The sequence below is a fragment of the Bos javanicus genome, chromosome 7 (assembly GCF_032452875.1).
Source record: "Bos javanicus breed banteng chromosome 7, ARS-OSU_banteng_1.0, whole genome shotgun sequence".
Classification (NCBI taxonomy): Eukaryota; Metazoa; Chordata; class Mammalia; order Artiodactyla; family Bovidae; genus Bos; species Bos javanicus.
The window spans coordinates 1,141,202-1,156,028 of record NC_083874.1 but is presented as its reverse complement, the minus strand read 5'-3'; the positions used below and the strand labels follow the sequence as shown (position 1 = coordinate 1,156,028).

General features: G+C 47.1%; 1 protein-coding gene across 4 annotated transcripts in view; it reads right to left on the bottom strand.

Annotated features, from left to right (window-relative positions):
- Positions 1-757: 757 nt before the first annotated feature.
- RASGEF1C (RasGEF domain family member 1C) overlaps positions 758-14,827 on the bottom strand; it is a 141,015-nt gene continuing 126,945 nt past the window's right edge. For 2 of the 4 annotated variants that reach the window (XM_061421272.1, XM_061421271.1), the window contains exons 13-14: positions 8,997-9,069; positions 758-8,504 (exon numbers count right to left, since the gene is read on the bottom strand). In XM_061421272.1, the coding sequence (XP_061277256.1) occupies positions 8,480-8,504; positions 8,997-9,069 (98 nt within the window). In that variant the 3' untranslated portion in view covers positions 758-8,479. Of the gene's footprint in view, positions 8,505-8,992; positions 9,070-9,492; positions 9,658-14,827 lie in introns of those variants that run through there. The other 2 variants (XR_009737288.1, XM_061421273.1) reach the window with 2 other exon arrangements.

The window sequence follows — 14,827 nt, the reverse complement described above, 5'->3', positions numbered from 1 at the left end:
ACATATTCACAGGGCTGCCTAATGGACATCTCAAACTGAGCATGCATGTGAGATAAGTCGCTCAGTCATGTCTGACTCTTTGCAACCCTATGGACCATAGCCCCCCAGGTTCCTCTCTCCATGGGATTCTCCAGGCAATACTGGAGTAGGTTGCCCTTCCCTTTTCTAGGGAATATCTTTCCGACCCAGGGTTCAAACCCATGTCTCTTATGTCTCGTGCATTGGCAGGCAGGTTCTTTCCCACTAGTGCTACCTGCTGCTGCTGCTGCTAAGTCGCTTCAGTCGTGTCCGACCCTGTGCGACCCCAGAGACGGCAGCCCACCAAGCCTATAAAAATTGAGCATGGGTTTTCCTCTAATCAAATTCCTTATTTTCCTCTATAATCCTATTCCTCTCCCAGTCTTCCCATAGCTCAGGAAGTGGCAGTGTCATTCCTCTATTTGCTAAGGCCCCAAAACCTTGGAGTCAGTTTTGCCCTTTATTTTTCTTTCACATTAAACTTATACTCCATCAGTAAACCTTTTGAAATTTTTACCTTCAAAATGTATCCCAAACCTGGCCATGTTTTCTATCTCCACTGCCACGCTCTGGCTGAGCCTCCCTTCTTCTCTCACCTGTGTCCTGTCAGGGCCTCCTAGCAGGTCTCTTTGCAAAATGCCTGAGTGTGTGAGGTCCGGTGATTAACTGCAAAGCCAGACCTAGACAGAGGTGTTGTATATGTAAGTGTTAAGAGATCTTAATTTAAACCAAACTGTGCTCTATCCTGGTGTATTTTATTTATGTTTTAATGCAAAAAGACAAATAACTATTGAAATAAATGGGATGTAACTGTCTACAAAAGCAGTAAGAGTAAGTAAACCGGCTGCAGAGCTTTCTGTATTGCTGTGCTGACCTTATCGCGGACTCAGCCCCTCACAGACAGCCCATCAGCGTGCAAGCAGAGCCAGGCTTGGAGCACCAGTCTCCCACTGCGGCTCCAAGAGGTTCCGCCATGCCTCTTGAGCAAGAGCGGGTTTTCTAGTTCTGGGCTGGGCTGGGGAGCACAGTCTACCTGCTGTCATAGGAACAGGACCAATGTAACCATTAGTTACTTCTCTATTATGCAAATACTGTGCTAGTCAAGTTGTTTTCCTTAAGATAAATTACAAAATTAGAATGATTGTGTCCAAAGGTATCAAAGAAATCTTTCTAAAATTGACCATGTTACCTCCTGTATTAGTCTGGGTTCTCCAGAGAAACCAAGAGGAGAGATAGATAAAGAGAGAGAGAGATGGCAGATAGATAGGTGATAGAAGATGGATTATAGATAGATAGATGATAAGGAATCAGTTTAAGTAACTGTGGTGGCTGAGAGTCCCAAGATCTGCTGTGCGCAAGCTGGAGAATCAGGAGAGCCAGTGGTATGAATTTCAGGCCAAATGCAGGAGAATTGTGTCCCAGGGTCGGAAGTAGAGAGCCAGCAATTTCTCTATTTTTTTGTTCTATTCCTGCCTCCAAGTGATTGGATGCGGCCCCCTCACGTTGGGGAGGACAATCTGATTTACCGAGTCCACTGATTCAAAGGGGCTTCCCGGGTGGTGCCAGTGGTAAAGAACCCGCCTGCCAGTGTAGGAGATTGGGTCAGGAAGATCCCCTGGAGTAGAAAGTGGCAGCCCACTCCAGTGTTCTTGCCTGGAAAATTCCGTGGGCAGAGGAGCCTCGTGGGCTGCAGTCCATGGGGCTGCAAAGAGTCGGACATGGCTGACTGCACACGGACTCAAATGTTAATTTCACTCAGAAGTACCCTCACATGATTAAACATCTGGGGACCCTGTGGTCCTGTCAAGCTGACACATCAAATTAACAATTACATCATCTCCTGAAACTCTTCGGGGTCCCTCTTGCCCCAACCCAGAGCTTCAGGGTAAACTCGAAGCTCCTTGGTCTCCCCCGTCCCGGTGGAGGGGTGTTGGTCTTTCACAATCTGGCCTCTGAGAGTCTTTCCTGCCATTGCACTCTGCCCCAACACAATAAATTCCTGTCTCCTCTCTCTCTGCTGAACTGTTCTCCCAGCTTGCTTGCTTGCTTGGTGGAGGTCTGTTGGTCAGCAGTGGGGGCTCTAGCTTAGGCCTCAGGTCTAGTCATCCCCAGTTAATCTTCCCACCTTCTGGTCCTGCCTGGGCCCAGGGTTGGATGTCGAAGGCAGTGCCAGCCTCTGTGCTCAGCCTGAGGTCAAGGGCCTGCTTCTGCTGAGAAGCATCTTGTGTGTGTGTTTCAGTGTCTCCCTGTTGGATCTGACCCTGGGCTAGGGATCTAGAATCCTAGAAGTGAAAAATGAAGCCATTTTCACTGAAAACATTGTGTAGTGGGATGTTAACCTTACAGTGTGGATGAGGGGACAAACGGTAGTGTGATGGGGATGCAGTGAAGCCTGAAGTTTTCTGCTGCTAGGGAGGTGGCCTGACTATGCCCAGCAGGGCCCACAGAGGGGTGTGTGCAGTAGGGGAGCTGGGAGGTTTTGTCTTGCACAGGCTTGAGACAGTAGAGGCTCACCTGAAACCCCAGGGGATACTGCGGAACTCAGCAACCCTCCAAAGGGGAAGGGGCAAGAGTGGAGGAAAGATGCGTGTCACTGTGTTTGTGCTTGTAGGAAGAGCCAGAGACCAGTCAGAGCTCCTCTTGGCTTCTCCGCACTGTTAGCAACAGAGCCCTGGTGGACTCTACTGGGGCCAGGCTCCGTCCCTGCGTGCTCAGTGTCCTTGGCCAATGGCTTTGCCTTTCTGAGCCCACATTTTGTCACTTGCCAAGGTGGATGGTGATAGCACCCATGTCATGGGGTTTGTTAGGCTGTGTATAAAGCCTGGAAGCATTTGAGTTTTGGGGTGAAATGGAGCTTCCAATTGAGGCGCACCCTGACTGTGGCTCTTGACTGAGTTATCTGACTCCGTGCCCCCTTGACTCACGGATGGGGTGTATCAGTGGTCAGGAGTTAGAGACTGGGAAGGGCATTGCTTGGGGGGCTTCTGTGGGTGAGGTGCCCCTTCCTTGGGAAACTCACATAAGCCCTGCAGCACAGGGGATGCAGTGCCCCTAGGTCTGATACCTGCCTGAGGCATCTGAAGGACGAGGCGTCACGCTTGTGGCTGTCTGTCTCTGGTTGTTAGGGAAACGGCCTGTGGTGTCCCCTGGGATAACTTTGGACACAACTTTGAGAACCACCTTGGGATTTTCTGAGGTCCTGCCCTGGAGAGCTGTCAGGTGGGATAGACGGGCCTCCACAGGAGCCTGGATGTGGTGGAGTTCCTGGGGTAAGTCACTGACCACGGTGGTGTCACCTGCCCCAAGAAACTAGGTGGGTAGGGAAGCAATGTAGGAGGCAGGGGTTTCAGGGACCCCCATGGATTAGCCATATGAGATGAATTGATTCTGAACCCCAGCCAGGCCCAGGGGTCTCTGAGGCAAACCCCAGTCAGGAATGTCTTCCTGTCTGAACATCCCTGTTCCTTCTCTGGAGGGCTCAGAGAAAAAGTTCACTTCAGTTCAGTCGCTCAGTTGTGTCTGACTCTGTGCAATCCCACAGACTGCAGCACACCAGGCCTCCCTGTCCATCACCAATCCCTGGAGTTTACTCAAACTCATGTCCATTGAGTCGGTGATGCCACCCAACCATCTTATCCTCTGTCATCCCCTTCTGCTCCCACTTTCAAGCTTTCCCAGCATCAGGGTTTTTTCAAATGAGTCAGCTTTTCACATCAGGTGGTCAAAGTGTTGGAGTTTCAGCTTCAACATCACTCCTTCCAATGAATATTCAGGACTGATCTCCTTTAGGATGGGCTGGTTTGATCTCCTTGCTGTCCAAGGGACTCTCAAGAGTCTCCTCCAACACCACAGTTCAAAAGCATCAATTCTTCGGTGCTCAGCTTTCTTTATAGTCCAACTCACATCCCGACATGACTACTGGAAAAACCATAGCTTTGACTAGACGGACCTTTGTTGGCAAAGTAATGTCTCTGCTTTTTAATATGCTGTCTAGGCTGCTGATAACGTTCCTGCCAAGGAATAAGCATCTTTTAATTTCATGGCCGCAGTTACCACCTGCAGTGATTTTGGAGCCCCCCAAAATAAAGTCTGTCACTGTTTCCATTGTTTCCCCATCTATTTGCCATGAAGTGATGGGACTGGATGACATGATCTTAGTTTTCTGAATGTTGAGTTTTAAGCCAACTCTTTCACTCTCCTCTTTCACTTTCATCAAGAGGCCCTTTTGTTCTTCGCTCTCTGCCATAAGGGTGGTGTCATCTGCATAGCTGAGGTTATTGATAATTCTCCTGGCAATCTTGAGTCCAGCTTGTGCTTCATCCAGTCCAGCATTTCTCATGATGTACTCTGCGTGTAAGTTAAATAAGCAGGGTGACAATATACAGCCTTGAACCAGTCTGTTGTTCCATGTCCAGTTCTAACTGTTGCTTCCTGACCTGCATACAGATTTCTCAAGAGGCAGGTCAGGTGGTTCGGTATTCCCATCTCTTTCAGAATTTTTCACACTTTTTTGTGATCCACACAGTCAAAGACTTTGGCATAGTCAGTAAAGAAGAAATAGATATTTTTCTGGAATTCTCTTGCTTTTTCGATGATCTAACAGATGTTGGCAATTTGATCTCTGGTTCCTCTGCATTTTCTAAATCCAGCTTGAATATCTGGAAGTTCACAGTTCACATATTGCTGAAGCCTGGCTTGGAGAATTTTGAGCATTATTTTACTAGCATGTGAGATGAGTGCAATTGTGTGGTAGTTTGAGCATTCTTTGGCATTGCCTTCCTTTGGGACTGGAATGAAAACTGACCTTTTCCAGTCCTGTTGTCACTGCTGAGTTTTCCAAATATGCTGGTATATTGAGTGCAGCACTTTGACAGCATCATCTTTCAGGATTTGAAATAGCTCAACTGGAATTCCATCATCTCCACTGGCTTTGTTCGTAGTGATGCTTTCTAAGGCCCACTTGACTTTACACTCCAGGATGTCTGGTTCTAGGTGAGTGATCACACCATCATGATTATCTGTGTCATGAAGATCTTTTTTGCACAGTTCTTCTGTGTATTCTTGCCACCTCTTCTTAATATCTTCTGCTTCTGTTAGGTCCATACCATTTCTGTCCTTTATTGTGCTCATCTTTGCATGAAATGTTCCCTCGGTATCTCTGATTTTCTCAAAGAGATCTCTAGTCTTTCCCATTCTATTGTTTTCCTCTGTTTCTTTGCACTGATCCCTGAGGACTGCAGAGTTCCAAAGAATAGCGAGGAAATATAAGAAAGCCCGTCTTAGTGATCAGTGCAAAGAAATAGAGGAAAACAATAGAATGGGGAAGACTAAAGAAAAAGTACAAGACCACAAAGAATGAGCACAGCCCCTGCCCTTTGCTGGCCTCCTGGGCACAGTGGGGATGAAGGTCGCCCCTGAGCCCTGCGTCCTGGTGCCTGCAGTGTGCTGAGCTGGGTGCCACAGACCTGCTGTGTGGCAGGGAGCTGTGTCATCCGTCACCAGATTGGGCCTCTGGGCATCACGCTTGGGCACCACCTGTGCTGCTGACACCTGGTCCATAGGCCTGGGCTCCATCTGCTGCCCCCACCAGGTAAGCCATCTGACCTGGCCACGGGGACTGAGGCTAGGAGAACAGGCGGACAGCAGGGCCTCTGCAGGGAGGGGCCATGAGTCCTGGATGTGATGAAGGAACCATCTACAGGCCATGAGCCAGGTACCAATCCTCCCTGGGCCCTGAGGCTGCACTTGAGAAGGTGTACAATGATCCCCACCTGTGGAGCTACTGAGTCAAGGTCTTCCTCCTGGCCTGGGCATTGGGGGCTTGGTATCAAGCAGCTGCTCACAGAGGTAGGGAGCAGGGTCCCTGGATAAATCCGAGATACAAGTGCCTCAGCTTGAGTCCCTTGGCCGTGTGTTCTCTGTGGGGCTGGCTGCCTCCTCATTGCCTGGAATTTCTTCGAGATGGGGATGAGCCCAGGCCTCACCTCACCATCCTCAGCTGACACTTATTCTGCCCTGGGCCAAAGGGACTGGCAGGCTGGAGGGAGCAGCTGTGGATGTGAGTGCTGCACGTCAGGGGCCCTCCCCGGAAGGGGGACCGCAGTGTCTGAGGTTGCAGCTCTTACTAGATTGACAAACTGAGCTACAGCATGCCGGGTGGTGGGAACACCCAGTGCAAGGCCACAGAACCAGGAAATAGGAGACAGCCTCAGGGCTTTATGAGCAGTGACATTCTTGACCTGCCTCACAGCTGACCTCCAGAGTTCCACCTCCAGGCCTGTACTACTTCTCCAGCATCCTTTCCTCATGTTCCCCACAGCCTGGAGGAGCTGTGGTCCTCTGGTAGGAGATGGAGAGGACTCTGAGGGGTGTGGCTGAGGGGAGGAATTTGGGGTCTGGAATCCTGGGCCCAGCTGAAGGATTGCATGAGGCAGAAAACACACTGTGGCCAGCTGCCCCCGCCTCCTTGACCTCCTGCTGCTTCCTGAAGCTCAGTATTCTGGGGTTTCCTCACAGGCTCCTGAGCTGAGCTGCTCAAGAATAGGGAGCTGGAGTCAGGTGACTGGCAAGGCCTGGGCCTGTGGAACTGGGGGCCCCGTCCAGCATGTCCTGCCTCCCTGTGGCTGGGGAGGAGGGAAGGAGATAACCTGGGGAGGCCTCCTGGAGCTTCCCAGGCCTCAGCCCTGGACCTGCCATTGCATCTCCAGGCCACTAACCCACTCTGTGCACCTGCCCTGATCTCCAACAGGCAGTGCTCTGCGCGACTGGGGTGCATGCATGGTCCCTGCTGATGGCTTTAGGAGTCTGGTCTAGTGTTGCCCCAGGGGATGCCAGACACCGAGAGTGTGCTGGGCAGGCCTGAGGGGATCAGGAAGTGCTTCTAGTTAGCTTCTGGGACCCCCAGGAACCCTTGGGTTTGGCCCCATATCGCCACCTCCACCCCTGTGGAGAGCTTAGATATGGTGTGAGACAGGGTGGGAGCCTGGGCCTGACTGAAACCCAGATCGTCTCTGCTACCCGCTGTACTCCTCAGCTTCTGTGGGGTCTCGGATGGACAGGGGTAGGCTGGTCTCGAGTAGAGCAGATTCCATTCAAGTTGAACAGGCACACTCCCATGCCTCTTTAGGCTGCAGGATCCTTGCTGAGGTCCTGGGTTCATCAGGCAGAGTTCTTTGAGTTGGGGGAGGCGTCTGGGGTGTTGGTTGTCTTGTCTCTGCCTGTCCCCAAGGTGGGACCAAAGGCCACACTGCCAAGACAGCTGAGGCCAGTCCCAGCTGAGCCGGGTCTGGACTCTGAGAGGCCTGATGTGGTCAGGAGCTGGCCAGGATGCATCAGTGCATCTTCAACATGGTCCTCTGTGCTCAGACCCTGACTAGGAATGGGGGTGCCCATCACACTCCCTGACTTCTTGACTGGGTGACCTGGTCACATGCCAGGTGGGGGCTCAGCAGCTCCATGACCCATTTGCTCCAGGCCCAGAAATGTGGCTCAGTGTGTGAAGGGCAGAGTGAGAGCCCACTGGAGGACCTCCTGTGGGCTGTGGGTCCTCCCCGACTCCATCACTAGTCACTCAAACAAGTGAGGCATCTGGCCTCACACATGGCTGTCAGTATCCACTCACTGGAGCTCACCAAATACCTACTGTGCACCAGCAAGTTTCAGCAGGATATGGGGTCTATGGCATGGAAATAACCCCCAAGTCCCCCTCCTGACCTGTGGTCACTGCGTTCCTGGGCCTGAACTGGGACACTGCCCTGCATCCTGGCAGAAAGTCACTAGTGAGAGAGGTGAAGTGGATGTGAATACACAGGGTATACCAATGTGTTTATACCAACTCTAAAATTTACAATGTACTGTACACATGGTCACGTGCGTGACTCAAATTTGTCCTACTGACCGGCATCATAGCTCTCACCAGGAAGCTATCCTGTTACCAGCAGGATGCCGAAAGGGTATACACAGGGCTACAGAAACCAGCCCATCTCAATGGGCAGGACTGGGTCCATTAGTAAAATGGCAGGGGCCACAAGTGGGCTGTGGCTCCTCTCATGTCTGCTGGAGATATGAAGGCTTCCAGGTCACCTGGAGACAGGCTAGGTGTCTACCTCCGTGGCAAGGGTGAGACCATAGCCGCCCAACCTCTTGGATCATTGCCGAGGACAGACAGACTGACCAGCAATGTGACCACCACTGTTCTGAAGGCAGGGCCCCCGAGGCACGTGTCCCTCATATGTTTGGAGGCCCTGGGCCCTTCCAGGGCTGAGGTTTCACAAAAGGTGGAGAAAGTTCGCCTGGGCCGTGTGGTCACTGTGGCAGGTGGCAGGCCACAGGATCCCAGTTTGCAAAGCAGTGACGCATCAATGCCTCCGCCTCCCACTGGGCTGGCTGGGGCAGGCAGGGCTGCAGAAGGCTGGCTTCCTCTCTTCCTCTCCCTCCTCCTCCTCCTCCAGCTCAGTGCCTCTCACGTCTTCCCCAGAATAGAAGACCTGCAGATTTAAACATGCTGAGGGTGGTGAGAACCTGCTGGCCTGGCCTGTGGTTATACACCCGCTGTGACCCCCCACCCCAGAGGGGCATGTGCCATCTTTGTGGCTCAGTCCTCAGAGCCCACTGCTGCTCCTCCTTTCTGACCTTGTTCAGCTGTATTAACAGGCTGAACAAGAAGAGATGGTGCGTGTCTAACTTTCTAGCATGAGTGTGGACTGGGATCCAGGCCCTGGGGCACACACCTCAGCTGCCCACGAGGCAACCTCAAGCTCTGGGGGGTCACGGTCCTCACCTCTTCTCCATACCCCAGTGCTTGAGTTCCTCCCTAACCTCTAAGACCCTGGTCTGACCCACCCCCACGGAGGGCCTCCCAGGAGGCTGACAACCAGGTATGGTTGAAGTCCCTCAGCTCTGACTTGGCCCCAAGCGTCTGACCCCTCCCTCTACCCTGCCCTCCCACCCCCCAACCTTGTCTTGGCACATAGACTCACCTTAGAGATTTCCACCTCTCTTTTTCTGTTTGGTTCTCTGGGCTCTCACTTTCATAAGAAGCCAAATAAAGACCTAATCAGAAAATGAAGTGATATTATGCATTTATGATCATTGATAATAACCTCTTCTACACTCAACAGTCTCATGTGCTTTTTGTTTTTGAATTAATTTGTCATTGGGATGTAACTGCAGATTCACATGCAATTGTAAGAAGTAATACAGGGAGGTCCATGCACCTTTTACCCAGTGTCTCCCAACAGTAACCAACTGCCAAACTATAGGACGAGATTATCACCAGGATATTGGTGTTAACATAGTCAAGGTGCAGAACATCCCATCACCACAGGGATCCCTCATGCTGCCCTTTTACAGCCACACCCAGCTCCCTTCCAGCCCCACTCCTTCCTTAATCCCTGACCACCATTAATCTGTTCCCTGTATCTTTATTTTGACATTTCAAGAATGTTATATAAATGGAATCACACAGTATGTAACCTTTTGGGATTGGCTCTTTTCACTCTGTAACTCTCTGGAGATTCATCCATGCTGTAGTGTGTATCAGTGTGGTTCATTCCTTTTTGTAGCTGAATAGTATTCCACACCGTACTTTGTTTAACCATTCACCCACTGAAGGCCATCTGGGTGGTTTCCAGTCTTTGGCTGTAACAAATTAAGCTTCTGTAAACATCGGTGTATGAGTTTTTGTGAAAACATGTAAACATTCATTTCTCTGGAATAAACACATGCCCAAGAGAATAACTGCCGAGTCATATGGTAGTTGCATATTTAGTTTTATAAGAAACTCTTTGTCTGGTTCTACATTCTGAAGATTTTCTCTTGCTTCCCTTTTTTTTTCCTAAAAGTTTTATAGTTTTACATTCAAGCCTGTGATCCATTTTGAGTTAATTTCTGTATAAAATGTGAGGCTTAGGTTGAAGTTCATTTTTTGCCCTGTGGATGTCCGGATACACTTGCATCATTTGTTGTGAAGACTATCTTTCCTTCACTGAATTGTGTTTGCACTTTTGTCAAAAATCACTTGGAATATTCGTGTGGGTCTCTTTCTGGGTTCTCTGTTATCTATTTAAATACTGAATAGCCTTGCATCTCTGGAATAAGTCATGATACATAATTATTTTTATATATTGCTGAATTGTATTTGCTAGTATTTTCTGAAGGATTTTCTGCATCTGTATACATGAGGGACATCAGTCTGTATTATCTGTACTGTTTGTCTGATTTTGACATCATAATATTAGCTTTATGAGCAACCTGGGAAGTTCCCTCCTCTTCATTCTTTTTCTGAAGGAGATGGTACAGAGTCGGTGTTATTTCTTTAAATATCTGGTAGACTTCTCTACTATAACCATATGGGCTCAGATACTCCATTTTGGAGTGCTTTTAAATGAAAAATTCAGTTTTCTTAATAGCTATAGGCTATTCAAATTATCTATTTTATGTTGAATTGTGGAAGTTTGTGTTTTTTGAGAAATTGGTCCATTTCATCTAAATTGTCAAATTTACATGCATATAGTTGTTCATAGTATTTCCTTATGAGTCTTTTGATGTTGGCAGAGTCTGTAGTGATACTCTGGTTCATTCCCAATATTAATAATTTCTGTCTTTCTCTCATTTTTCTTTGTCAAGATGTTCTTTGCTAGAGGATGGAAATTTTATTAAGAACAAGCTCTTTAATTAACTTTTTAAAATTGTTCTGTTTTCCATTTCATTGATTTCTGCTCTCTTGTGCTCTTATTTCTTTCCTTCTGCTGACTTTTGGTTTATTTTGCTCCTCTTTTTCTAGGTTCTTGGAGTGGGAACTGAGATGATTGATTCAAGGTGTTTCATTTTTTCTAATGTATACATTCCATGCTGTAAAATTCTCTCAGCCCTTCTTTAGCTATGTCCCACAAATTTTGATAGCATTTCCATTTAGTTCAATTATTTTTTATTTCCCAGAGACGTCTTAACTCATGGGTTATTTAGAAGGATGTTGTTTAGATTCTAAGCATTTGGAGATTTTCCTGTTATCTTCTGTTATTGATTTCTAGTTTGATTCTGTTGTGATCAGAGAATATATGCCATATGATTTCAGTTATTTAAATTTGTTGCACTTTGTCTTATGTAGCTCAGGATATGGTTTATCTTGGTATATGTTCTATGGGCAATTGAAAAAAATGTGTATTCTGCTGTAGTTATATGGAATGGTTTATAAATGTCCATTGGATCCTCTTGGATGGTATTGGTGAGTTCTGCTTTGTCTTTGCTGATTTCCTCCCTAGTTGTTATATCAGTTGTTAAGAGAGGGTGTTGAAGTCACCAGTTATATTCATACTTGTGGATCTACTTATTTCTCCTTTCAGTTCTATTGAGTTTTGCTTCATAAACATTGTTGCTTGGTGGATACACATTTAGGATTGCTACATCTTCTTGGGGGACCGACCATGTTATTATTACATAATGTTCCAAATAGTAAAAGGAGTACGTCAAGGCTGTATGTTGTCACCCTGCTTATTTAACTTATATGCAGAGTACATCATGAGAAATGCTGGGCTGGAAGAAGCACGAGCTGGAATCAAGATTGCTGGGAGAAATATCAATAACCTCAGATATGCAGATGACACCACCCTTATGGCAGAAAGTGAAGAGGAACTAAAAAGCCTCTTGATGAAAGTGAAAGAGGAGAGTGAAAAAGTTGGCTTAAAGCTCAACATTCAGAAAAGGAAGATTATGGCATCTGGTCCCATCACTTCATGGGAAATAGATGGGGAAACAATGGAAACAGTGGCTGACTTTATTTTTGGGGCTCCAAAATCACTGCAGATGGTGATTGCAGCCATGAAATTAAAAGATGCTTACTCCTTGGAAGGAAAGTTATGACCAACCTAGATAGCATATTCAAAAGCAGAGACATTACTTTGTCAACAAAGGTCCATCTAGTCAAGGCTATGGTTTTTCCAGTAGTCATGTATGGATGTGAGATTTGGACTATAAAGAAAGCTGAGCTTGGAAGAATCGATGATTTTGAACTGTGGTGTTGGAGAAGACTCTTGAGAGTCCCTTGGACTGCAAGGAGATCCAAGCAGTCCATCCTAAAGGAGATCAGTCCTGGGTGTTCATTGGTAGGACTGATGTTGAAGCTGAAACTCCAATACTTTGGCCACCTGATGTGAAGAGCTGACTCATTTGAAAAGCCCCTGATGCTGGGAAAGATTGAGGGCAGGAGGAGAAGGGGACGACAGAGGATGAGATGGTTGGATGGCATCACCAACTTGATGGACATGGGTTTGGGTGGACTCCAGTAGTTGGTGATGGACAGGGAGGCCTGCCATGCTGTGGTTCATGGGGTCACAAAGAGTCAGACATGACTGAGCAACTGAACTGAACTGAATGTTCCTCTCTGGAAATTTTCTTTGCTCTGAAGCAATTTATCTTATAGTAATACTGCCATTTCTGCTTTTTTTTGATTAATGTTTTCCCATCATTTTACTTTTTAACCTGTCTATATCATTATATTTGAAAATGAGTTTCATGTAGACAGCATATAGTTGGGTCACATTTTTAATTTACTCTGCCAATCTCTGTATTTGGATCACTTATGTTAATATAATTATTGATATGTTAGAGCTTAAGTCTGCCTGTTTATTTATTTACTCATGTATTGTTTTCTTTTTGTTCTGTGTTTTGTGTTTCTTCTTTTCTCATGGATTCCTTGAACAGTTTCTAGAATCCCATTTTGACTTATCTACAGTAAGTTCCTAAAGGATATTTTCACTGGATATAAAATTATGGGTTGATAGTTGTTTCCTTTCAGCACTTGAAAAATGTGCCACTGCCCCTGGCTGTGGTATCTGAAGACGAACCTGATGTCTTTGAATTGTTTTTCTCCTGTAGGTACTGTCATTTCCCTCTCGGAACTTTCAAGATTGTTTTTTTTCTTTAGTTTCCAGATGTTTGATTATGATATGTCTCGGTATAGGTTCTTTTGGTTTATCCCGTTTGGGATTCACTCAGCTTCTTGAATCTGTAGGTCTGTGTCTTTTCCACGTAGGGAAATTTCTTGCCATTACGTCTGTGAGTACTTTTAAACCCTACCCAGCCTGTCCTTTCCTTCCCAGACTCTGATCACACAAGTGCTACATCTTTTGTTACAGTCCCACTGGCCCCTCGGGCTTGGCTCAGTCTCTTTTTTCTCTGTGGTTAAGACTGTATAGTTTCTATTGTTCTGCCTTTCAGCTCACTGGTTCTTCCCTCTGTTCTCTTCATTATGCGATTGAACCCATCCGTTCAGTTTTCTTATTTCAGTTGTTGCATTTTTCACTTCTAAAATTTCCATTTGACTCTTCCGTATATATTCTATGTCTCTGCTGAGATTTTCTCTATTTTCTCTTGTTTCAGGGAGCTGACTGGATTGCCAGCATGTCCTGTCAGGAGAGGTCCGATGGGACTGAGGGCAGGGCCAGGCTTTTGTCAGCGGCTTCGACCATCCTAACTGGGGCCCAATACATCTTATGTTCCTTTTCTTGATTTTCTCAGCCTTATTTTGTGTGTGTGTGTGTGTCGGGGGTGGAGGGTGGAGGGAAGGATAGGAAGAAAGGAGGGTCAAAATGGAAGATGCTTCCCTCTAAGGGCAGTCCAGAAGGGCCAGGATTTTACTTGTATGTTCATGGCAGTCTGTCTGACTGGCAGTTAGCAGACTCTCTAGAAATATTGTTGACTAAAGGAGTGAATGGAATGCACCCCCAAACCTCTCCTCTTCCTGCCCCTAGACTCTCCCCACCTCTCTCCTAATGTGCCTCTGACATTTTATTGCCCACGTTCTACTAATGACAATAATCATTAGTAGGTTGAATAATGGCCCCAGAGATACAGGTCTTAATCCCCTGAATATGGTCCAAAGGGACTTCACAAATATGATTTAGTTAAGGATCTAGAGATGAGGAGATTATCTATCCTGGATTATCTGGGTGGGTCCTAACTGCAATCACAAGTATCCTTACAAGAGGGAAAGAGGGAGACTTGACTTCAGAAGGCAATATGATGGTGGAAGTAGAGGCTGGTATAAGAAAGCATAATGAAGAAGGGGCCACAAACCAAGGAGTTCAGGCAGGCAGCCACAAGAAGTTGTAAACGGCCAGGAAATGGATTTCCCCCCAACACTTTCAGAAATAACCAGTTCTGCCAACACCTCGATTTCAGCACAGTAGAACTGATTTCAGGCTTGCTAACTTCTGTAGTCATAAGAGGACAAATTTGTGTTGTTCTGAGCCACCACATCTGTGGTGATCTGTCACATCAATAAGAAACGAATACAACCAGTATTGATTGAATGTAGTCCTGTGGGCTTTACTGGTCCCCATCAGTTAATTCTCACCATGGCCCTAGGAAGTAGTTTCTCTCATTACCCAACTTTATAGATGCAATAGGTGCCAGTAGGTAACACTGCTTCTGGGGTGAGAGCACCCAGGCTGCTGAGCTTATCATTATGTGTGGTAGGGGAGACTCCAGATATGGGTGAGACCCCCCCCACAAATTTACTAACTTCAAAATATAAAAAATAAAATGGCCAAGTTGAAAATATTAATTCAGAAGCAAGTCACTAAAAAATTCTTTCCCTTAATTTTTTATTTTTGGCAGATGATGTTTTCCTGAGCACGGGTGTGGGTCCATGTGTAGAAGGCCTGCCATGATGAGAATCAGGCCTCCTGTGTGCTAAGCAGGGTCCTCCCAGTGTGGTCCCATGACATCCTGCATCCAGAAAGCAGCTCACCATGGGGCCACACTGTCCCTGCGAAGGTCATCAACTCAGCCCCAGATGACTGCTTCTCCA